The 26,883-nt window shown below is 42.5% G+C and overlaps 1 protein-coding gene across 4 annotated transcripts; it reads left to right on the top strand.

The window, feature by feature from the left end:
- Positions 1-664: 664 nt before the first annotated feature.
- Positions 665-25,602, top strand: TMPRSS2 (transmembrane serine protease 2). 4 transcript variants are annotated; one of them, XM_068684563.1, is made up of 16 exons: positions 4,081-4,215; positions 6,235-6,300; positions 11,381-11,539; positions 12,739-12,809; positions 13,638-13,830; positions 14,139-14,222; positions 15,453-15,569; positions 16,974-17,103; positions 17,922-18,032; positions 18,721-18,764; positions 19,489-19,663; positions 21,349-21,524; positions 22,724-22,819; positions 23,377-23,519; positions 24,053-24,205; positions 24,378-25,602. In XM_068684563.1, the coding sequence occupies exons 4-16, from the start codon at positions 12,795-12,797 to the stop codon at positions 24,387-24,389; spliced, it is 1,449 nt and encodes a 482-aa protein (XP_068540664.1). In that variant the 5' UTR covers positions 4,081-4,215; positions 6,235-6,300; positions 11,381-11,539; positions 12,739-12,794; the 3' UTR covers positions 24,390-25,602. The 4 variants fall into 4 exon arrangements, with proteins under 4 accessions (XP_068540671.1, XP_068540655.1, XP_068540664.1 ...); XM_068684570.1 differs by lacking the exons at positions 4,081-4,215; positions 6,235-6,300 and adding an exon at positions 665-688; XM_068684554.1 differs by lacking the exon at positions 6,235-6,300 and having other exon boundaries at positions 4,063-4,215.
- Positions 25,603-26,883: the final 1,281 nt, after the last annotated feature.

Below are 26,883 nucleotides of genomic sequence, written 5' to 3'. Positions count from 1 at the left end.
CCCAAGAATCAGAAAAAGTCATACAATAAATTAAAGTTGTCATTCAATTTCTGTGCCACAAGACCATCGCTATTTGAATGTGGATAGCAAACCAAATTTATAGGTCAGATCCCATTCTGATGGAGGAAAATGCAGCTGCATTTACATGGTACACCCAGAAAAATCACACAAAGAACAGTATTTGATCTTTTATTTTCTTGTTTTACAATAACAGACAAGAAACACATTGAAACTCCATGCAGTTCAAGGCAAATTAAGGTCACTTATTATCCCTGACAGTTTCTTCCCTTTGGGAGAAAGCAAAGAATTTCATAACTCTAAGACTTTCTTTGTTTCTGTAGGGGAACTGTGAGAGAGAAAGAATCAAGAAAATCCTAGGTAATTTTCTGGTTTTCCATCTGTGTAGGGCTTGAAACTCCAGAAGAACTCCCTGAACGGTTGGGAAAGAAGTGAGAATGTTCCCAGGGCCACGCCTCTCTGATCTGCAAGTGTGTGTTACCCCCTCTCCTGGTCCCAGATAACAGGTAATTGGTTTCAGTATTGTGGTTTTTGTTTTTTTTCAGCATCTTGAGTTAATATGTTAACAAAAGACTACATTTTGTTTCACAGGTGTTCAACAGTTAGAATAAGAACTGATTTTTGGAGATGTCTGCCCATTTGCTTTGATTTCCAACTAGACCTGAAGCAGGTAAGTTTATGCGTGTGTGTATTCTTGATAATACCAGCAGATGCAAATGTACTTCCAAAGTCAACATATGTTTAGTTTTAGCTTACTTATTAAATAACTACATTTCCAAATTTTGAGAGGTTACTGGTGTAGTTTTGTGGATGAATGCATAACCGTAGCATCTCTCAGGCAGTGTTGAACAGAGGTGTTTCTCATGGTGTTCATGAAGAAATGCCATAATGAGATTCCCAGTGCTTAAAGCTGGGTGAAGGCTGTTGAGTTAGTAATAGTGTTGAGTTGGATTAGACGGTTTGTCATCTGAATGGTTTTGTCAAACTGGGGGCTTTGGCACCGAATTTGCCTGGAGATGCCTTTAATTCTGGTTCTCTTGGTGGGGTAAAACAGTCCTGTGCTGTGGTCCCAAAGTGGCAAGGACAAGCTCATCCTGACATGCTTTAGGAAAGCATTCTGTAGCTTTGCTTTAGAGAAACTTTATCTCCCACATCCTGAGTTTTTATTGGACACTAGAAACACACACAAAAAATCAGATGTAAGAAAGAAAGACAATGGAGTGAATTATACGTTGGTTATTAACAGAGTAGGAAATGAACTGTGTTGATGGAGGACTGCGGGAACAGTACAAGTTATGATTAAAGGGTGGGCAGACCTGCCTTAAACAATAGAGTAGAAGTGGGAAGCAAAGAATGACAAAGTTTTCCTGTGGTGGGATGGTGGGTGATGCCAGACACTTAAGATCAGTTCATTTACACGCTGAAATTCAGATGCTTAGCACGAGTATACAGGAGCATTAACATCCGAGCCTGTAAAAACAAAAGAGCACCCTCCCCTGCCCCTCACATTCATAAATGCACATTCATAAATATGGAGGAGGAAGCGGTTCACTGAGCGCTTAAACTATTAAGTGAGAAAAAGGTGCTTGGTGTGAGCATAGAGACAAGCAGCAGCAGGCTGGATGACGTCTGAGTCCTCGGACACCTGGAGGTCTGGGCTGCTGGACAAGACAGAGCCCCTCGAGAGCAGGACCCCTCTGCAAGCACGCACTGGCCCTGAAACACCAAACCCAGCCCTGCCCTGTCGAAGGCGGCTCGTACTGCGTTACTGAAACGAAGGCTTGGCATCCTGTGCTGCTAAAAGCCAGCTTGAATAACTAAAAGCCACACACACACCAATATTTTGTAAGAGCTTACAGGACCACGACTAGTCCTCGGCTAGAAAAGACGAGCTGAACAGACCTTGCAACTTCTGCTGCCAAGAGGAGGCAGTGTCCCCCTCCCCACCTCCACCTCCGCCGCTCGAGCTCGTGTCCGTTTGACCTTTGTTAGCAAACTGAGTTAAGCTTGCAGAATATTAACCCAGTTAAAAAAAAAAAAAAAAAAAGAGGCTTTTACTACGATAGAGCACCAAAATGTCAACCCTTCAGTGAGCCAGAAATCAACCTCCCAGCCTGAAGCAAGAAAGAGAAGAACTGGGGAAATGAGGGAATGCACTTTTCCCTGACCAGCTCAGCCGTTCTGCCTGAAAAGAAAAGGTGTTAACAGTGTTAATCAACGGGCTGCTGGCGGGTGCCCAGGTCTTCAAGTCTGTAACTAAGCAGGGTGCCATTAATTGTAATGGGGCCGCGCTGAATCCCTGCCACGGCAGATCCGGTATTATTTCGTGGTCCACAAAGCCATGTGGTTACCCATCTAAAGCTTCTCCTTAGCAGGTCATACTTATCCATACCCTGCTACCCTGTCTTCCTGCTTCCTTTTTTTTTTTTTTTTTTTTTTTTTATAACTCCTGAACTGATGAAATACATTAGAAGTGGCTACATATGGACAACATCAATATATAGAGGGATTTTCCTAGGTATTTTACATCTCCCTTTCTCCTTACCTTTAGCCATTGTGCTAGGTATTTGGACAAATCCAAAGGGGGAACTTAAGCACAGAAAAATTGCCTTTGGAAACCTAAATTGTTAGGCATCCTAATAACTGAGGGAGCTGTCTTGAGAGAGGAATGGAACACGCCATCAGTACAGGAGCCTCCAAATGATCTTCAAAGAAAAAGTGAATTTTGAAGGTGGAGGCACGTTCAGATTCTGCCTGTAGAGCAGCACAGCTCTCCTTGATGGTCATGGGGCATCTCTCTTTTGTGGCCGTGGTGACATGTGGCAGTTTTCAGGGCCATCTCCCTCTGTCCTGGCAAGGAAGCTTATCAGGAAACCTCACGACCAGGCACCCTGCTTCAAAAGTAAAATATCTTTAAGCTCTGAAGGCCACTGGCAGATTTAAAGACAAGGCAGATTTAAGGACACAATCGGCAGATTAAAGACAAGGACAGGCCAAAAAGGTGAAAACTTTAGAGAACCATTGTAGGCATGACTTGGGACAATCTTACATTTTGCTTCAGGAGAAATTCAAGACCGGTTTCTGCAACTAAATCCACAGTGGAAAATTACTGAATTTCACCAACTCCTTTCGGGAAAACATGAGCAGAAATAGCCCCACAAAAAGGTCCAGCTGGAAAGTCTGCACAAAAGTTTAAAGATGTTTCAGCAAATGCTTCCCACATATTAGTACTAAAAGATCAGAAGAGTAAGTTCATAATGTCTTTGAATAAATATTAAGAAAGCTTAGTAAAGCTGGAAAAATACTGAAGGTATGATTTTGGCTTCTTGGTGCCCTGGATGTGATTTCTTGATGTGCGTTTGAAAATATAAACAAAGCCCAAACACTCATCACGCCATGCTTCGGGACTTTCCCTTATCTGGAGTCTCACTGCAGAGGTGTTAAGCACAGCATGCAACGATGCTGTAGCTAATTTGGGGCTGTTATTAAAGTGAGTGGAAGTTCTCCACGCACCTATGAACTTACGCAGTTATACGCTGAGGCTTTTGGATGTAAGTGAATTTTTATTGAACTTGTGAGTTCGGTTTTGGCAGAGAGCAGCCTTATTCCTTTCTAGATCTGCTTTACAGGTGAGTTAACCCAAATCACTCGAGTCTTATAAGACTCTGACTTGAGACTACTGACAGCACTAATCTTTTCAGAGTGCCCCTTTCTTAAGCAGACCTCAGGGGCAAAAGAAAAAAGGAAGTAATTTCCCAGGCCGATTTTACGAGCATTCGCTATCAGCTTGGTTCAGGGAAGGGCTGAGGCTCCTGATTTGCATACGGCGCTTTGAGAAGCAGACGACTAATGAGTGCTGATTACTGAGCTTCAAAATCCGTCTCAACCCCCCCCGCTCGGGGGCTGGTGTCTCTCGCTGCTCGCTTCCTTGTGGCGGGTTTGTTTTGCAGACGGGCGCAGGAGGAAGAGGAGGAGGGAGGAGGAAGAGGGCTGGGGGAAGGGAAAATCCCCGCTCCCCCCTGCCGGTGCCCGGCCTCGGCGGGGGCAGGTGCCCGCAGGTGGATGCGGTGCCCGGCCCCTTCCCTCCTCTCCCCCCGCCCCAGCTCCTCCCCGGCCGCCGCTGCTGCTCCCGGCCGGCGCCGCGTCCCGCTCCGGATCCGCTCCGCTTCTGCTCCGCCGCGGTGGGGGCGGCCCCAGGTAAGCGGGGGCTCCCCCCTGCCCTGCCCTGCCCTGCCCTGCCCGGCCGGGCCTCGGCGCCTCCGGGGCCGGGGGGCTGCCCCTGGACCCTCGCTTCACTGCCTGCGTTTGCTGGCGTTTAACCGAGGCTTGACTTTTGGGGGCGCCGAGGGACCCCGGTGGCAGCGTGGAGGCCGTGTCCCCCACCCCCGGTCCAGCCGCTTGTCCCCTTCCCAAAGGCTGGCCCTGCAGCGGTGGGTGAGGCGAGGTGGGACCTGGAAACCGGTAACGTGTTTTTTTTGGGGTGCTGGGGCCAAGCTGCAGAGAGCTCTGTGTATGCTGAAGCCGCCCCAGCTGGCGCTTCTCGAGGTGAATGTTATCTGTTCGTGCCGTCGTGATGAAGGGAAGAGAGATGCTGTGAGATGGGGCAGCTCCTTCGAGGTCGCGGAGGCCGTGGCTGTTCCTATGGAGGTTAAACCAAACCTGATTCTGGGACCTCCTTGCTGTGTCACCGCCGTTCGGTTTCCTGCAAAAGCGCTGACTTTTGGCTAGAGGTGGCACGGTTTGTCGAGTAGCATTTTGGAAGAGCGATGTTGTTGATATGAGCAGAGCGCCTTCCAGGACGATCCGTCTCATCAAAACGTCCAGGCCAAGACCTTGAGGGTTGGAATCGAGCCCCCCTCTGCACACTGCTTTGGGCAGCTTTCTTGGTGATCACACCTTACCGGCACCTAGAGTTTCACGGCAGGTTTGCAGGTCAACTGCGCGTAGGTCAACGAATTTGAGAGGCTGCTCTCACACTGCGCCGTTGTCCTGAGTATCCCTGTTTGCCCTGAGTTAAATTACACCTTCAGAAAGGGCCAGAGGGAGCAGCTTCCCCTCTGAAGGCTGATTTGTGCTAAGTGGGGCAGCGTTAGGTGAGGAACGAGACGGATGCTGTGTGGGACATCGAAAGTTTACATAGGGCGGCGGATCTAGAGCAAATCTGTCGTGGTAGTCCAGCCTAGGTCGAAATGGTATTCTAGGAAAAACAGATTGAAGCAGCATTCTGGGTTGCTGGTCGGAATATTTCCCTTGGAGATGCCACTCCTGGAGGTACAGGACCTTCCCCCGCTGTGTGCAGTCTGCCTCAGTGCGGGGTCTGCCCACCCTGAGCATCTCTGGTGCTGCATCTGCAGCTCGGCTGCGTTAGTGCTTGTCCTGTGTCTTCGATGCGTGGATCCCTAAACCAGTCCCTGGCAATGAGGGTTCACCCTGTGCGTTGGATTCAAACCTCCCGCTGGTCAGCTTGCTTTTCTTCCTTATCTGCCGTAGACCCCTTGAAAGCGGTTTGTAGCCCCTCAGCAGGTGGAGCTCACAGGTTGAAAACAGCTGACCTAGACAAATACCGAAATAAGCCAGTTTTGTTAACATTGCTGGCTTTTATTTATTTTTCTGCAGGGTGGGTGCCTCCTGCTAAGTGATAACCATGTCTGCAAGCTCATTTGTTTGCAACTTGGATGTGGTAAATAGGTGTTCCTGAGAGCTTCCTCCCCCCCCCCCCCCCCCCCATAGAAGCAGCCAGAGGCTCTCACTGCTGCAACCCGAGACTTGAATTTTGCTGCTGTTGAAGCTGAGGTTGTTTGCTTCTGCTATAGGGGAAATGGGCAGAGGCAGAACCGGGGGTGTAATATAGGGAAAGAAAGCACCGAAATGCCAGGCTGGCAGTTAGAGCATCCTCTAGCAATTAAGTGATCAGTGTATGAGGTGCTGGGTGCCGTGGGCAATAGCTGCATCCGTACCAATGGATAGATCCAACTCCCACCACACCAGCAAATCTGATTCTTTTGGACTCTTGCCCTCCCTGTCTTGGAAACAGCTTTTAGTAGGGCTATAACTCTTCTGCCACTCATCATCCACTCAGCTAGGCAACGCCTCCTCTGCCTCCTTTCCCACTCCACCTTTCCTAATTGCCTGCATGTGACTTTTTTTTTTCCCCCCTTATATATAAGCATCTTATTTACTTGTGATAGGCAGTTTCATGGTAACGTTTTTTTTCAGGGAAGATAAATAGAGCATTACTCATACTATGAATACAGCATCCTACAACAGTTTAAAATGAGACTGGTACGTGTAGAACTTAATACCTGTTTTTTTTTTTTTTTTCTTTTGCCTGTGAAAGTAGTATGAATCTTGGTTTGCTGGCCTCGAGAATGCTGTTGTATTGTGGACTTTATTTGAGTTTCTGGTAGAGCTTATCAAGAGGTGCTGTGTTTTTTTTTCTTTTTCTTTTTTTCTTTTACCACCTGTTGATAAGTGGTTCTATAGTTTAATGATGTTTTAGGAGCTAATCTGGAAGAGCTCCAAAGCTATTTCTTAGGAAACCTAGGAATGCTGAGGCTCTATTGTGGAAAACTGACTTTCTTGTAAATATTTGCAGTCTTGTATAGTACTCTGCAAGACCATAGAGTCACAGAATATCCGAGTTGGAAGGGTCCCACAAGGATCATCGAATCCAACTCCTGGCTCCATACTGGACCACCCTAAAACCAGACCATGTGTCTGAGAGCCTTGTCCAGACGCTTCTTGAACTCTTGTCAGGCTTGGTGCTGTGACCACGTCCCTGGGGAGCCTGTCCCAGTGCCCAACCCCCCTCTGTGTGCAGACCCTTTCCCTAACCCCCAGCCTGACCCTCCCCTGTCCCAGCTCCATGCCGTTCCCTTGGGTCCTGTCGCTGTCCCCACAGAGCAGAGCTCAGCGCCTGCCCCTCCGCTCCCCTCGTGAGGGAGCTGCAGGCCGCCATGAGGCCTCCCCTCAGCCTGCTCTGCTCGGGGCTGAACACACCAACATATTACTGCTTGGGCACACTGAGCAGAGCTTACCCTTATTAAGAAGGTTAGTTGAAAAGTGAGAACACTGAAATAACTCAATTTCAATTACTTCAGACATTCAAGTTCTTGTTGATTTGGTTTTGACCCATCCAGAGGTTAAATTTCACCCCAAAGGAATAAACTACGTTTACTGCAATGATAAAAAAAAAAAAAAAAAAAAAAAAAAAAAAAAAAAAAAAAAAAAAAAAAAAGGTAAAAATATCCAGTACTACTTCCAGATGTATTGAGGAACTCTTGTTGATGAAATTATATGAACATTCTTATTTAATTTCTTTCCTCTTTGAAAAGTAAACGGATTTTTAAACCTTTTTATGGTTTATTTATAATTCATGATGTTTTTAGTGCTGCTTGTTAAACAGGGACCTTGACCATGTTTGTTTATTTGTTGTCCAGGCAGTAAAGGCAAGAATTGCCCATTGTGCGAAAAGATTATGCAAGTAAATTTGGAATCACCTCTTTGCTCATTTGCTCCCCACCACTTACTATCACAATTGTTTACCCTTAGCTACTGAAGTTTCTTTGATAACATAAAATGGTTGGATGTAAACTAACAAAAGCATACTTCCTTTGTAGTATCATCAAGAGAAGCCATAATTTGTTGGTTTATTCTGTATTAAGATTGAGTTTTGCACTCCATTAACATTTTAATGAGTATGCTGTATTTCTTTATCTGGATAATAAGAATGGATATTTTTGGATATTAATTGGTGTTAGTCACTGCTTATCTAGATTGTTTGGATACTTTTATGCTTGCTTCTCTTAGAAGCTGAACTTGTCTTTATGCATTTGATTTTTAACAGTTTTTTTTATCTTGTGTGCACGTGTTTGCTTTTACATAGGTATAGTTATCAGGAACTGGTCTGTTTTTTTACTAATTTTTTCAGTTGTTGGTCTTTATCATAGAGCTTAGCAAACAGCTAATAGCATTTCTGCTTAAGGAAATGCCACAAAATATGCATCGAAATAGTAAAGAAATACGGGAAGCGTACTGTTGGCAATATAACTTTGGCATCATTAGCCAATTGACTGAATTTACATTGTTATATTAGTATGGTTGAAGGTAAGTGTTCCATCTTGTTGACTTACATGTGTCACCTGTACACAATATATAGCTATCTCTATGGAAAAGGCTGTGGAAACTAAGGTAGCTGGTAGTACGTGCAGAGTTCTGCACCTCTAGAAGCATGGTACTGTTCTTAATTAGCATTTACAACATGGTGTGTGATAAGGAAGTAACATTTTTATTTCTTGCATGGAGAAACTAGGGTAAAAGCCTAGGGTAAAAGTCTGGTTTTATGAACAAAAACGGGACTCTATCTCCTGTTTGTTTTTCCATTGTAATTTTTTTATTCGTCTTTATGGGATGTTGACTCCTGGTTATTGAAGGATGCACACAGTATAAAAGGAGCCATGACCTGTTGCTGCTGCAAGGAGGCGAAAGCAGAGGCTTGCCTTCATCTGGCAGTAGCAAGGTGAGGGGCTAAGGAAGACGGGGCGGTGAGGAGCACCTACCGCTGAGCAACGCAACTCTGCTCAGTGCCTTTCTTGTCCATGGGACAGTGGTCGAGAGGAGGAAGACAAGCCTTTGGGGGACTCATGTTCTAGGGAGTCTATATCCAGTTAAGTAGCAAGTTATCAAATGAAGTAGAGACCTATCAAATTGCCACTTTTTTTTTTTCTTTTTAAATATACAGGATTGATTTGCAGGAATTCATTGAAAACTTTTTTAAACTTTTTTTTTCCACAAAAAAAGTGTTGGATTCAGTTTGTCTTGGGTGAATCTAATCTTTTCAATTTTATCCTATTCTGACAACTTTTCTTGGAAAAAAAAAAAGATGTAAGTTTTCTAAGTCTAATAAACTGTGACAGAACTGTACTTATAACACTCCTTAGACACATATTAGAAGGAGCTAAGATATTTTAATAATGGCTGCCTGCTGTGAGACAGTGTTCTATAGAATAGGATGGCTTGGGTTAGAAGGGGCCTTGTAGACCATCTACTTCCACCTCCCTCCTGCCATAGGCAGGGATGCCACCCACTAGATCAGGTTGCCCAGGGCCTCATCCAGACTGGCCTTGAACACTTCCAGAAATGGGGCATCCACAACTTCTCTGGACAACCTGTTTCAGTGCCTCACTTCCCTCTGAGTGAAGAATTTCGTCCCAGATCTAAATTTTGTTCTAATCTAAATCTTCCCTATAAGTCCCCTTCAAGTACTGAAAGGTTGTAATGAGATTCCCCCAGAGCCTTCTCTTCTGTAGGTTGAACATTCCCAGCTCTCTCAGCCTTTCTATGTAGGAGAGGTGCTTCAGCCCCTTGACCATCTTTGTGGCCCTCCTCTGGACCTACTTTAACAGATCTACAACCTTCTAGTGCCGATGGCTGTATATTTTATACTCTTACCATTGGCTGTTATTAGAAATGTTCAACATCTTTGATGATGACCTTGATGAGGGAATAGTGTCCACCCTCAGCAAATACGCCGATGATACAAAGCTGGGAGGAGCAGCTGCCATGCCAGAAGGTTGTGCTGCCATTCAGTGAGACCTGGACAGGCTGGAGACCTGGGCAGGAAGTAGCCAAATGAGGTTTAACAAATGAAGTGTAGAGTCCTGCACCTGGGGAGAAACAACTGCTGGGCTCCCCGGCACAAAAAAGACAGATATCTCCTGGAAAGAGTCCAGCGGAGGACCACAAGAGATGGTATGGGGCATGGAGCATTTTCTCTATGAGGAAGGGCTGAGAGACCTGGGTCTGTGCAGCCTGGAGAAGAGAAGACTGAAGGGAGATCTTAGCAATGTTTATAAATACCTGAGGTGTGGGAGACAGAGGGATATGGCCAACCTCTTTTCAGTGGTTTGTGGGGACAGGACAAAGGACAATGGTCACAAGATGGAGCACAGGAAGTTTGGCACCAACATGCAAAATAACTTCTTCGTGATAAGGGTGATGGAGCACTGGGACAGGCTGCCCAGGGAGGTTGTGGAGTCTCCTTCTCTGGAGATATTTAAGGCCTGTCTGGATGCCTACCTGGGCAACCTGCTCTAGGGAACCTGCTTTGGCAGGGGGGTTGGACCTGATGATGTTTGGAGGTCCCTTCCAACTCCTTCAATTCTGTGATTCTGTGAAATTATAGCATTATTTCTTTGCTTTCAGAGTTGTGGAAAAAAAAAGCAAACTTGATTTTTGGAACTTCTGGAATGCTGGAGGGCCAAGTGCTTGTTCTGCTTAATATTGGAGTAAACTGAAGGGTTTGAAATTCAAGGGCTTGACCGCATATGAATGATGATTCCCTTTCGTTCATTGGCTATACTTTACCCAGTGCTGTAAGGTGTTACATGACAAGCTGATCTGCAAGGCTTTGCACCCTGGACATTGCCTTGTTCTTTGAAGCCCACTGCAGGGATGACTTCCATCCCTGTGTTCTTGCATAGGGATCCCTGTACCCTTTAACTCTGCCATCTCACTTTAAGGAACATTTGAGGTTTCTTCAGATGTACCCGGTAATGTGCCATTATAACTTGGCACATATTTGGGGAAATGACTGGTGGGGGAAGGGAAGGTTAATTCTGTGTTCCCACCAAACTTTTTTCTTATCGATGTGGGTTTACACTACTTTTATGTGGGATGTAAATTTAAATCTGTTAGATGTGTGAGGCTGAACTATTGGCCTGAGATAAGGCAGCACCATGCTTTCCAGTTCTGTCGCTCTTGGAATGGGGACTGTTTGGCAGGTCAGTTTGTTTTTCCATGGCCCAGCGTGCTTATCCGTGAATTTGCTGCAGTATCCTTGATTTGTTTATAAAACTTTTTGAAGTGTCTTAGTGATGTATGTTCAAGAAACCTGGATTGTATCATTATTGGATGCTAGCCATCTTTTTTTTTTTTTTTTTTGTATTTGAAACGTGCAATCTAATGGGAGTCTAGTGTTTTTGGTGTAATCTCTTTTTAATACCATGGCAAATAATTTCATTGAAATGTGTATGTACCTATGTCTTGCCTATGTTTTGTGGTGTGATAATGGAAAATCTCTTATTAGAAGTTAGAGGGGAAGTAGTTTAACAAGGACTGAAATGGGAAAGGTGGATAACAGCAAGTTAAACAACAGCGATTTCTTTTCTTTTTTCCCTGTAGTTAATTAAAAAAATAGAATGAGGAAGTCTGTCATCTGCCAGCTTGTAAAGAATTTCAAATTGAAATGTAGAAAAGATTCTTTTTGTTTGCTTGTCATGTCTGGCTTACCTCAGAATCACCTAGTATTCTTCCTTCCATCTGTTAACGTTAAATTTCTGTACCATTTTTCCTTCCTTCTCAGAGAACAAGGAACAACAGTATCTTCCTGTGAAGTGTTACTTGTCCGCTGAGTTTAGGCAGAACTGCATTTCCCAGCTCTACAATGAAGAACTGACTAAGAAGGGATGCGACATAAAAGAGAAGTCCTGCAGACTTAGTCACCAGTCTTGATGGACTTACTGTAAGTAGGAGTAGGACTTGTTTTCTCTTGTCTGCCATGCAAGTAAGAGTTCAACTGTGCGTTATTTTATTTATTTTTCGGTAGCACAAACAGGCGAATACCATGATCAACCTTCCTAAACTGTCACGAGGTATTGGCATGCTCTGGGTGCTAAGCTGCAGTTGACATCTGCTTCAAAGACACTTGAAATTCAGTTCTGGGTGAGGTGACACCTAGGTGCAGGCTCTAAAACAACCTTCTGGTTTAGGCTAAATTATGCTGTGTCTTAGTGCAGCCGCTTTTTATAGTAGCGGCTTGCAAGAGGGGTGGTGGCATTGTGCCGGTGTGCGGGGCTTGTTCTGGAAGCTGGAGAACTGTGTTGCTCAATGTATGACTGAGGCACTTCCTGTGCTTTTTCTCATGTAGGGTAATATTATGAGAGGTCTCTGTAGATTAAATTATGTATTAAAATGCTTGCGTATGGCTGTGTATAGCCACCTGTGTTAGAAAGGTGACAGCAAACATTGTGCATTTCTTGTGTTTCTGCTAATCTTTGGTTTTACCTAATGTTAATGTTTAACTTCAAAATAAACTGCTATATGCCTGAAACTTTGGATGCAGCTCCTTTGTTTTACTGTTTCAGTAAGATTTGTATTCCTGTGGCATGCTGTTTCTCTGCCATGCTTCTTTCCCCTCTTTTTGGTGTGGTAGCCACAAAGTATAACCAAGAAGAAAACTGTTTGCAACACAATGGAGTGAAAATGGTGTGGTTTGCAGGGATACCATCTGTAGCATTATTAAATGAGTTGGTGGCATTTCTATTTCCTTATGCTTTGTTCGTCTTCTTGTTTCCGTGTCATAAGCTTCAGTGATACATGAGTAAGTGTTGAGAGAGGCAGGAGGAACTGTGCCTGGCGCTGACAGCAGGTGGGTTGCTGCCAGGGTGCTCTACAACGTTCCTCCTGTCAGTGAGGGTGAGCACTGCCTCAGTCTTCTCGGTTTGCTAGGTGCTTGTGTTGATGAATAGTGGCCACTGTATAATGCTCAAGGTTGTATTGAGAGGTTATTGAGATCTGATTTCAGGCTGTACCTTAATTTATACCCGCTCTTGAAATACTTCCCTATTTTTTTCCTCTTGATTTGGCATTTTTTCAAAGGAAAAACAAGAGAGGTGGATAAAGCTTTTGGTTATGATCATTTCCTGTTTTTTTTTTTTATAGGTTCAAGCTTTACTTCCAAACACTTGAGTTGTTTCAGTACTACTGACAAAGGAAAGATGACCTCTACTGTAGTAAGTAAACAAAATGCTTCTTTTTTTCTTTCTTTAATGGGGTTTTATTTCTTTACAAGTAACATACTGTTGAGTTATGTACTGGTTAGTAAGTCTTTTAAAATGTGGACATAAGCATTTCTTGTGTTTTTTGCATAAAGGGAAAGATACACTGTGGGACAGGTATAAGAGGCTTGAATTAACTAGGATTTCAAGTGCTTGGATACCTGTAGGAGAGATTTATGCTTTTAAAGATTATGTTTGAGAGAGATTGGCATGGCTTCTGATTTAATTCTTAAATCTCTCACAAGTTAAGTATTCCGCAACCTGTTGTTAAGCCAGTGTGTTTCAGAAGTAGCTCAGGTGCACTAGGTCTTCCCATAGAACAGAATGGCAAGTAAGCATTTTTCCTAGACATGGACAGCTGAGTGCACAGAGGCTGTTAGTTGCCAGCATTTCTTTTGATGATGGTATTGCCTAAAACAGTCCGTGCTGCTTATTTGTTTGCTGTCAGATGTTCCAGTGAAATAGTTGGTACAGTCACCTGGTGGGCTGGGTTCAAAAATCCTTTCTAGATGGAATTACTTTGGACCAGGAAACTGATCTCTTAATATGCCTTTGGGCATCACTGTTATTCTTATTATTCAAAGTATGAAGTATTAGGCATGTGCTGTAAATCTCTCTCTGTGCAAATTTGAGTCACTGGTATGTATGAGCATGTGTGGTGGGTTCCTATGGTAGCAGAATTACTTAGTAGGGTTTTGTATGGAGACGGTATCTTAAATTTGCTTTGTCTTAATCACAGTCTTGCCTTTTTTTTGTTTCCTTTCCTGTAATGTTATCATTTAGGGCCCACCGCCATACTTTGAAAATCATGGCTTTCAGCCAGAAAACTATTCTGCCAGGCCACCAGCAGGTGCTAACCCATATCCACCATACTTCTCTACAAATGCTGCATCAGTGCCAACCTATGTCCCAAGAGTTTCAACCTACCAGTCGACTAGTCCAGTAGCCCCTTCAACTGGGAGGACTTGTTCATCAGGCAAGATTTCTTGGGATTTTTTCCAATTTTAGGCTTAATGTCTTCCAGAGTAAGGGGGTTTTCCCTTCAGATTCTGGTGTTGAAGGAATATGCAAGAGCCTGCTTCCTCCTTGTGGATGAAGAAGTGGTGGCTGGGATGCAGGTGTAACTGCATCCACAGTGAAGGAAGGGTGTTGGAATGGAGAAAGTCTGGTGGAAAAACACCATCTACTTTTAATTTCAAGGAAATATACGTAATGCTGGTCTCCATGTTGGAAATTTCTTATTTGTAAACCTAATTTCCCTTTCTGCCCTTGTTTCTGTTTCAGGTGTAAAGAAAACCATAATAATTGTAATATCCATTTTAATAGTCATTTGTTGCGCAGTTGGTGCTTTCTTCATTTGGTATTTTGGTAAGAATTACTTTTTTGTTTTGTGTTCAGAAAGAAAGGAAGTAAAACACTTTTATGGTTAGAAGTATGCATTCCTTTATCTTCTTATGCTGAATTAAGGATAGGAAAGACTTTGTTATCTATCTCATAAGAGATAAAGTGATGTTGCTTGAAAAGCCACAACTATGTGCTTTTAAAAATTATTTTTAAGTAAACAGTGTTGCTATTGCTTTCTTTTCCATTTGTGAAGTAAATGTTTTTGAGATCAAGCGATGTCATCACCTTTTTGACTCCTGGAGCCACTTATTCAGTTGGCTTTTCTGGAAAGCTACAAAGCGTCTGGGAAAAGCTGCTGTAGTACAAGTGTACATCGCAGTAGCTTTGCTGCAGAGCAGTTTGTCTTACAAGGTTTTTTTGCATTGGTGGATACCTGGCATGTGACTGTCTGTGGACAACTGATCCTACAGTACATTTCATTAGGGAAATGACTACTGTATATTGTCTCCGACATGAAACTCTGTTCTAACTTGACTTAAATTCAATGGAAGGAAGGAGACTGAAGTAAATCTGTGTAGCTTAACTGGTAGAGTGTAAATGATTAAGATGTATTTTATTTTTGTAAAATGGGATATCTCTCGGAGCTGAAGTTATTCGTGATATTTGTCTCTGTGATGGCTTTGATTTGAAAGTGTGTTAAAGTTGTGTGAGCCCAGTCCATGTAACCACCGTAATCTGGAACACAAGTGATATGTTCTGTGCAGGACAGGAAAGGAAGAGAGAAGGTAGTTCATTTAAAACTGCTAGATGACACTTTTGTGTTCTTAGGGTTTTTGTTTGTTGTTTTTAACTGATTTGTATGGGGTGAATGTAGTCTCGTTTTAAACAGGACTGAAAGCAACAGGATGTAATTGGAGTAATTTCTTTCTTCCTCCTTTTCTGATTATAAATCCTATGCTTTATCAGCGTGAAGTTAATTCCTTTTAGACAACTTAATGGTGTTTGTTTATTCAAGGGAAGCAATGGACAAAATCCAATCAGCTGCATCAATAATTTAATTTGACAAGCAATGTAAGGGAGAGATAGCAATAAATCTTCTGTTGTGTCAGGCTAGGTCTCTTCCTATCTCTGAGTCTGAGCTTTCTGATGCTTTGCTCCATCAAACTGGCATTCTCCTTAAGGTGAGAGTTGGCAGTAGTTGCTTGAGGCTAAACTGATGTTCGGTCTAATAACTGTGCTGCTTTCTCCTTACAGTAGAGAATCCTTGCCTCGGATCGTTAGAGTGTGGGTCTTCAGGAGTGTGCGTGACTCCCTCAGATTGGTGTGATGGAGTGACCAACTGCCCAAATGGGGAGGATGAAAACCGTTGTGGTGAGTGCTGGTGGTCAAGGCAGGGGACCTGTAGCCAGCTGCAAGCATTCTTGAGCAAATCCCCTTGTCTAAAGCTTGCCTAAGTTACCATAGGGCCGGCTTAGGCTCAGTTATATCTCTAAAATGCTTTAGGAAGTTTGAGTGCTTCAAATCCTATATTCAGACTTTCAGCCTGTTTTTGGTCCAGTTGCACAGCTGAAACAAAATGACTGGCTCAGCAGGTCATAGAATAATTAAGGTCAGTATAAACTTCCAAGATCAGCTGGTCCAACCATCCCCCTACCACCAATGTCACCCCCTAAACTGTGTTCCTAAGCACCACGTCCAACCTTTCCTTAAACACCCCTGGGGACTGTGACTCTACCACCTCTGAGCAACCCCTTCCAATGCCTAAAAGTCAAGCTGGTTTGATTTGGAATAAGCTTTAAAATATTACCTTCTAATTTAAATCTAATTTGTGCAAACCTGAATATAACATTGGTTCTGGAATGAACAGTCATAATTGACTTCTTAGTAGAACTTCAGGTGATAGTGGAAGTCTTCTTCCATATATTTCACATTCCTTCTTCTCCCAATACTTTATTTTCAACTTTATAACTGCTTTGTGTAAGAAAGCTTAGTCTGATTGTTTCCAACTCAAAAGGTGTCAAGAGGAGTTTTGGTGTAGAGCTGAAAACATAAGGTGGAAATGGATTCAATTTACCCATTCCAAAGGTGTGGCATCTTGATTCTAACACCTGTGTTTTGCTCATTCTCTGTTTGGGACCATTCTCTGTACATGCTTCATGCAGTGTTAGTGTTTACTGGCATATGCTCTAAAGCTGTTCCTCTCCGTTTGGTCGAATAATGTGTTTTTGAAGAAGCTTGTTCAGTCTGCTCTTTCATTTGAACTATTTTATATTGAATTATTCTGAAAATAAGTACATAGTAGGGCATGGAATGTCAGAGTTAATTGCTCCTTGTTACATTCTTTGTCTACAGGCGCTTGTCTGTTTAGTGTATTTAAGATATTATATATAATAACAGTTTCTGTTTTATTTATACATAATACACAGTTGTGTAGGTAGATGTTAAAAGTGCTTGGTTTTTTCAGTCTTCTGCAGTGGTGGAATATGAAAAAGAATTTCAAGAATAAAAACTGAAATGACAAGATGAAAACTATGTTGTACACTTGCCTTTTAAACTGGTAGTTATTTTAAATTGCCTTGCGTAAAGGAATTAAATCGCTGTTATATTTCTGTCTACTTGGTATTTAACCAGAATTTGAGTAGATGGCAGCATTAGATTAATACTGGTTTATAGATGCAAGCAAATATAATGGGTATTAAATAGCTTTAAGTAGAGAAAGAAGAAATATAGCACGTGCAGTGTTCTTATATATTTTTTTTCTTACTTTTCTGGCAGTTAGACTTTTTGGACCAAACTTTATCCTTGAAGTTTACTCACCTGTCAGCAACACCTGGTATCCTGTTTGCCAAGATAACTGGACTGATGATTTTGGAAAGATTGCGTGTAAAGATATAGGCTATAATGTGTAAGTCTAACCCTTATCAGTCTTTGAAAATGCATAGAATGGTTAAAATTTCCCTCTTGCAGTTTTTAAGAATACATATGTGAAATAAAAAGCAGCTGGCAGTCTCCTGAGGACACACATAACAGATGCTGGTGTGAAGAGCAGCATAAACGTTTGTGGCCAGAATGCTGTCCATGTTCTCCCTGTGTAAACGCTGTAGCACAAATTCTTCCACAGCTGAAATACTTTGTGTTGCCTTTCTTTGATGTGGTTGGCAAATACTGTCTTCTGGTGTGAGCGGGGTAATGCAGTGAATTTATTGTCCAGGAAGAACTTGCACACCTGCCACTCAGAATTAAGGTCTCTGAACCAGCAATGCCTGAAGGAGTTTCCGATCAGTAAGACAGCCCAGCAGCTACTGTACAAGGCTGGTCCTCATCTGGAAAGCCCTGCAGAGCAGCAGCACTTACTGCCCTGCAGATGTCCCACAGAATGGCTGTTACATCCTATGGGACCTGAACTTTGCTATGCCCTATAAATGTACCAGCAAAGGCATCTCTTCATTATGTTCTATTTCATAAGGCTGAAGACTCCTACCATATACACGTACTAGATAAAAATATTTTAATCTAAAAACTGTCTGATGGGAAACTGAGATTGAATGTTTAAAGAAACCTGTTTGTCTGGCATTGTACTGCTCCATTGGGTTCTGTGCTTAATATAAAATATATACATATTAGTGTTGTTCATGTCAGAAGCTCTGGCTTGGCACCATTTATTTTCACTCGTTTGAAAACTGGAACTGCTGTGTTTCTTAATAGGCTCTTTCTGTTTTACAGAGATACATATCAGGAAAGTCAAGGAGTAGCAGCTGAAGTCAGCTTTAAAAGCTTTATGAAGCTGAACACAAGTGCTGGGAGTACAGACTTGTATAAAAGGCTATATACCAGGTATCTTAATACAAACTAATTACCTTTTATAAGGGGTATCTTTAGCTGTTGTGGGACACACAGCTTCTGCCTACAGCATAATGCAAGCACTTCTTTCTCCGGGGGTTGTTGGAGGGAAAGTGCCTTTTAAATCTGCTTGCAGCAACTGCTCTTACCTCTATTTAAAAGCACATCTGTCACTTTTCCATCTTTCCACTCCTTTTCAAAAAACATAGGTGTCCCATCCTGTTCCCATGCTGTATAGAAGGTTGCTCTGTCTACTGTACCTTGACTCTGAAGCCTCTCATTTCCTTTCCTGTAGACTGCTGTACCTGCAAGGTTTCTGTGGCTCCCTTGTTGTTCAAAATCTTCTACGACTGCTTCATAAATCATCTCAACTTTATCTTACGCTGTTCTTTATCTTGCTCCTCAATAGGCTTACAAGCCTTTTGTGCTGCCTACCTCTACTGGAGTCTGCGGGCTTCCACATGACAGTTTTGGTGAATGCAAGAAATGGTGGAGGCCAGATGGGTGTTGGTAGGGTAGCTGGAGAGAGAAGAAAAGAGGGAAGCCTCACCAGGAAGATGAGTGAAGGCAGGGCACGTAGCTGGAACGGGTAGGAAGCAGCTGGAGAGTGAGCTTTGCCCACTGTTTGCCTTGCTAGCTGCCTAAAAGCCTGTTTCATTATTTTTTTTTATTTCTATTGCAGCCATGTCTGTACATCAGGAAAGGTGGTTTCTCTACGCTGCATACGTAAGTGTCCTTGTTTTCCAGACCTTTGCATGTTCACACCTTTGAACAGCTGTGGCAGTAAATCTTTCTGAATCGACGTAAATAATTGCCGTCTTTTGATGTGTAGATGATTTAACCGTGCTTCCCAAGCTTCACATTTTAAGGAACAGAATTGAGGAGGAGACAAGGGGGGTATTAGGTCCCCAGTTGCTCTCTCTCTGTTGCTTCTGGTTCCTTTAAATGGCTTGCCCGTGGTGCGCTCTGTATCCATCGCTACGTTGCTGTGGTGGGAAGTCTGTAGTGCGGTCACTGACATGTGGCCATCAGGTGGACACCGTTCCTCACCATAATAGCGGTGGTGAGGTGACTCCTGGGCGTTGCCTGTTCCATTGCACAACACGGTGTTGTGTGTTTATGTGGCTCATTAAAGATAGTCAAACGGCAGCACTCAGAGCATGCAGTGAACCACCCTCGTATGGTTCACTTCTGAAGTGATGAACTGAGGGCAACAGCTACCAGCGAGGCAGGGCAGTGTTTGCGATGTGAAGGGTGCCTGGGCTGTGTGAGGCTCAGCCCAACTCGATCCCATGAGTGAGCACTGTAGGGCGATGGCTGGGATGTGGGATCAACCAGCAGCAGAGTCTGCTCTCCCCTCTCTGCTGTGCCACAGTGAAGCCTGGGCTGAAGAAACCGCCTTGAAGACCATCTCTCTCTAATGCCTGTCTGTGTGTGCCTGATTCCCCAGAGTGCGGCCTGTCCACCAAAAGCACAGCCATCATGAACAGGATCGTGGGTGGCAGCGCGGCAGCGCTGGAGCAGTGGCCGTGGCAGCTCAGCCTCCACGTGCAGGGCACGCACGTCTGCGGGGGCTCCATCATCACCCGCGAGTGGCTGGTGACCGCGGCTCACTGCGTGGAGGGGTGAGTGCCATGTGGGGAGAACAGATCTTGCAGCTTTCTGCTTTAAAACGGAGTCAAATGCGGGCATTGGATATGGTATTTTAGCTATATAGACTTAGTGTTGAAGGAAGTTTTGGAAGCTGCAGATAGTCTGATTTCTACAGGAAGAAAATTCTATTTTGCTTGTTGAAGAGGGAAATTAAATCGGACGGATGTACTGGGCACGGACACCCACCCAACTTAAAAGGCAAATTCAAAGCACCAAACTGATGCCAGACAACACAATGCTGTCACAAAGGCGTTACACTTTGCCCCCAAAATGTCCAACATTACAAAACTGTAGATGTGATCAGTTGAAACATGTCTGTACCCTTTATTTCCTCATATCTTTATGCTATAGAGTCAAGCAGTAAAGCCCAAGTCAGTATTAACTGTAGATTTATACCTATCCAAGGAACACTTTTTGTAGGCATGTGCAGAAGAAAATAAAAAGAAAAGCTTTGTCCCTCTTTAATGGGAAAGCACAGTTTTAAAGGACAGTTAAGGGTGCTTTGTGGCAGAATGTTTCCTCTTCTATTGGAGGAAAATCCAGTAAGCAAAACATTTTAACGGTTGGTTGGCTGGTTCACAGTTTGAGACGCAGCCATGGAAAAATAACTTTGTCTTTCACCTTGAGAAAGGAATGCAAGTGTTTAGTTTTATGTGAAGATCTTATCCCCCCCCCTCTGTTTTCAGATGTGAGCTCTGTAATACGTGACGTGTTAGGAATGGCAACCAAAGTGTAGCTGGGTTAAAAATAATACATGCTTTCAGGATTTTTTTTTTGTCACTTCTGAGGGAGAGAGTTTTAACAGTTGTGGAAAGCTTTCTACTGAGCATTTGTAAATTGTACTGGATCACAGTAACTACTTAAATTACATCTAGACCATATGCTTAGCATTTTTATTTTTTTAAAAAAAAGGCAACAAACACCACCAAAACAAAAAAACACAACCCAACCAAACATCCTAATAACATTTTCAAGATAATGAAATTCCTTCACTAGATCATGTTTTTACTAATTCTGGCTTCTGCTGTCCTTCCGTGCTTTGGATCGTGCACAAGTGATAAAACTGACATGTGAGACTTTAGAAATAACAACTTGATCCCTCAGCAACTGAAATCAAAAAGAGGCTTCAGTGTTGCAGTCTCAGCCTATAATTTGCTGTGCTGAGTGACTAAGGGGATAGACAGTAATTCTTAATCTATTTGAAATATTTTTTTTTGGTATATTTATGAAACTAGAATCAAGCTTTCACAGACTTAGGTATCATACTCTGTCTTTCAAAAAAACTGACCACGATATTATTATTATTATTATTTTTTGATTAAAATAGCTCCCTTTTATGCTATTTATCCATTTCACCTTTTTTTGATGTGTATGAGACACAGGTATCTGGACAAGGATGTCTCCTTTTTTTTTTTTTTGAGGGGGGCATGTTAATATGTTTGGATTAACGTCAGTAAAAATCATGCTGTTAGTTGGCTGATGAGGAAAGGCTGGCCAAAAACAGAAGGCATGAGTTACTTTTTAATTTATCCTCCGAAGTGGTAGCCAAATGCATGCACGTTCTTGGTGATGGATGCTAAAGACAATTCTTTGAAGTTTGTAAGCTGAACTCCCTACCAGGGAAACAAACCTTTTAACATACTTTTTTTTTCTGTAGACAACTTTCTGACCCATATGTTTGGAGAGTTTATGCTGGGATTGTGAGCCAGAGTGACATTACTTTAAGAGCTGCATATAAAGTGCAACAAATAATTTCCCATCCAGATTATGATACAGACACTAAAGACAATGATGTTGCCCTTATGAAGTTAGAGACACCGTTGAGTTTTACTGGTAAGTATTCTATTCTTTGTAAGGAAAAAATCCAATGCCAATGAGCACATCTCCTAACATCTTCTGAAGTTAGTGAAGAAATCTTCCTTGCAGATATTTACTCATGGGAAAAGCAAAATGTGGGTAGAGACACCTTCAAGTGCCCTTTGATTTCCTAAGTAGGGTTTATTTATGTGTAGTACCAGGTAAGGGAGTTTGGACTAGGTTTAAGCTTGTTCACTTTTCCCCATGGTCAGTAATGTACATTTACTGCAGAGTACTGTAAGGTGTTATCACTCCTGTATGTGCAGTCTCAGAGAGTAAGGGTGGAGCAACTGACTAAATGGCAAACTAAGCTATATCAAATAACTACTGGGGTGGGGGGGAACACACACCACCCCCACCCATCCCACACCCACAAAGTCCAAAGAAACAAAAATCCTGTCCTAAGAAGTTCCTGCTCAGAGGGAAGAACGTAACACCTCACGTTAGTAGGTTGCTAACCTTTTTTTAAACACATGAAGCTGAAAGGGGCTTTTCTTAAAAGTAGATGCATATTCTTTATAAGCAATCAGGAACATGAGAAGACAAAGCATTATTTAAGCTTTTAAGTGCTTTATGTATATAGGTCCTATATGTGTATAGGTGCTTTATGTACAGGTACTGTATATTTCAGTGCATCAGCTTAAAACTACTAGAGGTAATCTGGAGGGGCTCATCTTCTGCTGGGTGTAGGGAGGTTGCTTTTACCAAGAAAATTTGTCTTTTTTTTTTTTTTATTTCTGCATTTTATACTTCTTGTATACAGGCATTGAATCCTGCTTGCGTTATTTTCAGCAGGGTTTTGTAAACAGAATGAAGCTAGCTGTTAGAAGTCTTTGTTCTCTTCTTTGTCCTCCTTTACTGATCAAGAGGACTGGTGTTAATTGTTGATGAATTGAGCTAGAACCATTAACTGTGTTTGCTCCTCACTTTGAGGTCAGGATGCGATAGGTAGCCCTCTAGGAAGGGGCCACTGCTGAAATTCCTACTGCTGCTTGTGTTGCACAGTATTGTATTATCCTTAAGGAGAGGAGAAAAAACATGGTGTGTGTATATATTTAAAGCAAGTTATGGTCATGCTGAGAAGTTTCATTTGCATTTTTTTTTTTTTAATTTATTATTATTATTATACCTGGACATCTGGGATTACAGACTGTCACTGTGTGCTTTTTTTGTAGATAATGTACAGCCAGTTTGTCTGCCTAATGCAGGAATGACGTTCCAGCCCAATCAGCAGTGCTGGATATCTGGATGGGGAGCAGAGTCCCAAGGAGGTAAGAGTGGCTCTGGGATATTCGGGTCTTCTACAGAGCTGGTCCTCTTCTGGCTAGGTAAATGTATAAGAAGGAGAAAGAAAAGGGAAGCAAGCTTTCTTTCAGTGCCAGAAGGTCCTGGTCTGTGGTAGGCATGGGGTGGGGGGGTGGGGGGGGGCTGCTGGGGAAAATGGACTCTGATTTTGGGTATTGCTTCCCCTTTGTTCTGGGCTGTGAAACAGAGAACCTTCTTACCCCTTGCTTTGCTCATGGGCCTTTAACAGTGCTGTGTCTTATGCAGTTGATTCAGGGTTGTGGTGAGCAGGTCCTTGTTCTTTTGCCTTAGGGTACACCGATAGCAATGCAGAGTAACTTCCTGACCTCTGGGAAGGGAGTTGTGGTGTCAAAGTGTTCTGTGTGATAGACCATATGTCTTAAGAGTCCATGCCAAAGTTTCTAGTGGGTTTATTTCACTCTGAACAGTGCTAGCTGCTGGGATTTGTAATAGCAGTGTGACCTGAGGCTTGTTCTAATCTTGTCTTTTTGTGTGTGTGTTTATGTGCATGTTTCAATTTTAGGTAAAACATCAACTAACTTGAATTATGTCATGGTACCTTTAATAGAACGTTCTAAATGTAATTCGATCTATATCTATAATGGTCTGATTTTGCCTACAATGATCTGTGCTGGATATCTAGAAGGAGGAATTGATTCCTGTCAGGTAATTATTACTAATAAACACTTGATAATAATCTGGCCGATTTATTTTTCATCTTCTTAGTAGGAGTTTTGTCATCTATTAATTAAAAACAAATCCTACAATTATATATTTTTATGATTAACACTTTGGGCTTCCAGTTCATTTTGTGGCATCCTGAATGGTAGCAAGTGCTGAAGTCTTGCTATATATGCCAAGAGGGTAAGGTGCCACGTTTTAATGCTTTGAGGATGTTTTGTGATTGTGTACTTGAAAACGAAGCTCTTCATAATCACTACAATACCCTAGCATTACACTTGTGAACAAGAAAGTCAATGAAGTCTTATCTCATCCAGTGCTTTGGGCAAACAATTTTCCTTCCTATGGCAAACAGTTACCATTTAATACTGTAATTGCCATAGCATTTTGTTTTAGTTGTTCTTCTGAAATGGTCTTTAGCTTTTTTGAAACCTAACCTGTAGTCCTGAAATGAAACGAATCATATTCTGTATCTTTCCTGATGGTCAGGCCACTGATAGTATGGATGTTTTGTGCAGGGTGACAGCGGAGGTCCTCTGGTAACAAACGAAAGCTCTGTGTGGTGGTTGGTTGGAGATACCAGCTGGGGAAGTGGCTGTGCTACTCCCAATAGACCTGGAGTTTATGGGAATATGACTGTGTTTACAGACTGGATTTATAAAAATATGCAGGTAAGATATTTTGGTCTTTAATATTTTTAAATGCCCCAAATATCGAAGCTTAAATTTAATTATTCATATCCTGTGAGCTGTCTGATAAAGCGATTCCATTGAAAAGCATCCAAATAATGGATAAGGTGGTCTGTTAGCACAACTATAAATTTTTGTTTTTTGTTCTAAACAGGCAAACAGATGACAATGCTGTCTGTCCTTGTTGATGATCGATGTTTCTGAGAACAAGAAAAAATGAAGCCATGGGATATTTATTCACTTTTACAAATGATTTTTCTCCTTGAATTTTCTTTTTAAAAATAACATGAAGGATTGCACACTCGGTTCTGTACTGGCTACAGTGACTGATTTTAATCAGTGAAGGATTATCACAATGAGCACCTTTCTTCTTGATGTGGTGCCTGGCAGAAAGTTGTTCTGCCAACTGCTTTCTGATATGTCTTTTTTTAGTTGAGTACTTTCACTTGATAATCAGGTACAGGTTTATAATGGCAATTTTAATCACAATTTAACGTAAGATTTTTGTAGCTGGATACCGAGAAGGTTTAGTAGCATTTTAAATTGAATGTTAAGTAATGTGAACATTGAATCTCTGAGCTGCTGGTTGGCAATTTTAGAAGTGAATGTTTTGTGGTATATATGAAGGGAAGTTTTCATGCACTACGGTAGAGACACAGGAAAAAAAATACTGTATATTCAGGTAGTTAAAAATCCTCAGGACCTTGACTGCCGTCATTCAAGTCAGACTGTTCTGAGAGAGCAGTCTGGCTATCTCAGTAATTAAAAGTGCTCTTCTGCTTAAACTGCTCTGAATCTGGAAGGGGCAGGACCTGCTGTCACTCGATGTGGACCAAGGAGAGGGATGCTTTTGGAGCTGCAGTGGGAAGCCAGGAGTTAACCATCCTGACAGGGGTCCCTGGCTGAGCACATCATGATGACTCCTGAACTCTCCCTGTTGTGAAAGCTGACATCTGGTCTGTCCTGTCCTGTCCGTGAGTCTGTGCTGCAGGCAGCGGACCTCTGGCTGCAGTGCATGTCCAGAGGCTGGATGTTCTGTGAGAAGAAATACAACCCCATGTTTCTGCCTAACCAGATGAACTACCTCATTTATTAAATTTGGCTTTTAATTCCTTAGAGCTCTCCTTTGGGTACCTGTATGATGCTTTTAGCAAAAGGCAGTTAATATCACAGTGCCACCTCGACTAGGATTTTGAAAATAATTTATAGCCAGTACACAGGATCAAAAAGCCATAACAAGTCATATTTGTTAAGAAAGATAATTTTTTTTTTTTTTAATGAAATGACTCTACTAGTCTTGTTTTCTCTTTTGGTACTGAAATGCAATTATCTTGCATGAAAACACTGCACCAAATAAATATATTTTTTTCTACAAATAACTTTCCTTTGTAGTGTTTTCTGTCTGGAATGCTTTGGAAGCAATTGCTGAATTCAGTGTCTGAAATCCTCTGAGTATCTGATTTAAGAAAAAAAGAAACAAGACGACAAAAAAATGTAAGAGGGTGATCAAAGAAATTCCTTTACCTGCAGTATTTCAGGTCCTTAGAGAAATCCAGAAGAGCTGGATGTCCAGGAATGCTGGATGTCTTCAGTGGCTGGGTCTGATGAAATCACATTTCTGGTGAAACTGAGGTAAAGGGAAGTTTAGCCTGAAGGCAGTGGGTTGAGGCACTTTCACCCTGTTTTGTTATTGCATTTCATGCAGCCTGAAGCAATGTGCATCTGCCTCTTTTCTCAAGGTGCTACAGGGTGTTTTCAATGGCACTAGCGTCAAGTGTGCCTCGGGGTTTACAATGAAGTAGTCATTGAATTTGAAGTACGTTCAAAACAGAAATTAAGTATGTTCATTGTTTTGGTATCAGGCCATTACATGGCTCGTGAACTGCAGTGTTGCAAGTCTCCAGTAGCAACTGTGGAAAACTGTTAATAGTGCTGGACAGGGTTGTAAAAGCTGTATCCTCCACTGGGGTGAGGGCTGTGCTGCAGAAGTCAGCCACCTGCTGCTGCAGTGTGGTGAAGAGGAGGCTTCTCTTGTAACCATCTTGGAAATTACTTCATGACAAACTGTCATAGGCATGTGTTTTTTTAGCTTTATCCAGCCCATAGCACAGTTTTGCCCATAAATCCTCCATGTGAAAGATGTCACAAATACAGTGCAGTATTACATTTTGTACCTGCTTCCATGAAACGAAAGACATCTTTTGGAAAGGTTTTCCTCCTCCTTTGGGGGGTAAGATGACAGGTACCAAACCCCATGCTGAGACATCCTTCCAGTGTTCAGTGTCCATAATGGATTAAAACACCCAGGACATCCAAATCCAGCTGTCCAGTGAATCCTCCATCAGACCCAAAAATTCAGCCAAGGCTCCAGGCATCCAAAAGAAAAGAGTCTTGGGGTTTCTCTACAACTCTGAGATCTGAAAAAGGAGAAGCAGATATAATATAATCCTGGGGATATACTTATCAGATGTGGTTAACTGTATTTCCCATTAGGCTGGAATTGTTGCATACCCACTGTGAGCACCATCTCTACCTCCTGGGATGAGACTTAACAGTGATGCCACCTTGCACAGGCATCCTTCAGGCAAGGGCAGGAAATACAGCAACCAGCACAGAGCGAAGCAGAGGAACGCTAGGGATGGGCAGTAAGTGCAAAAACA

The sequence above is a fragment of the Anas acuta genome, chromosome 1 (assembly GCF_963932015.1).
Source record: "Anas acuta chromosome 1, bAnaAcu1.1, whole genome shotgun sequence".
NCBI classification, from domain to species: domain Eukaryota; kingdom Metazoa; phylum Chordata; class Aves; order Anseriformes; family Anatidae; genus Anas; species Anas acuta.
Note: the sequence above shows the minus strand (reverse complement) of the source record. Positions and strands in the feature narration are given on the sequence as shown.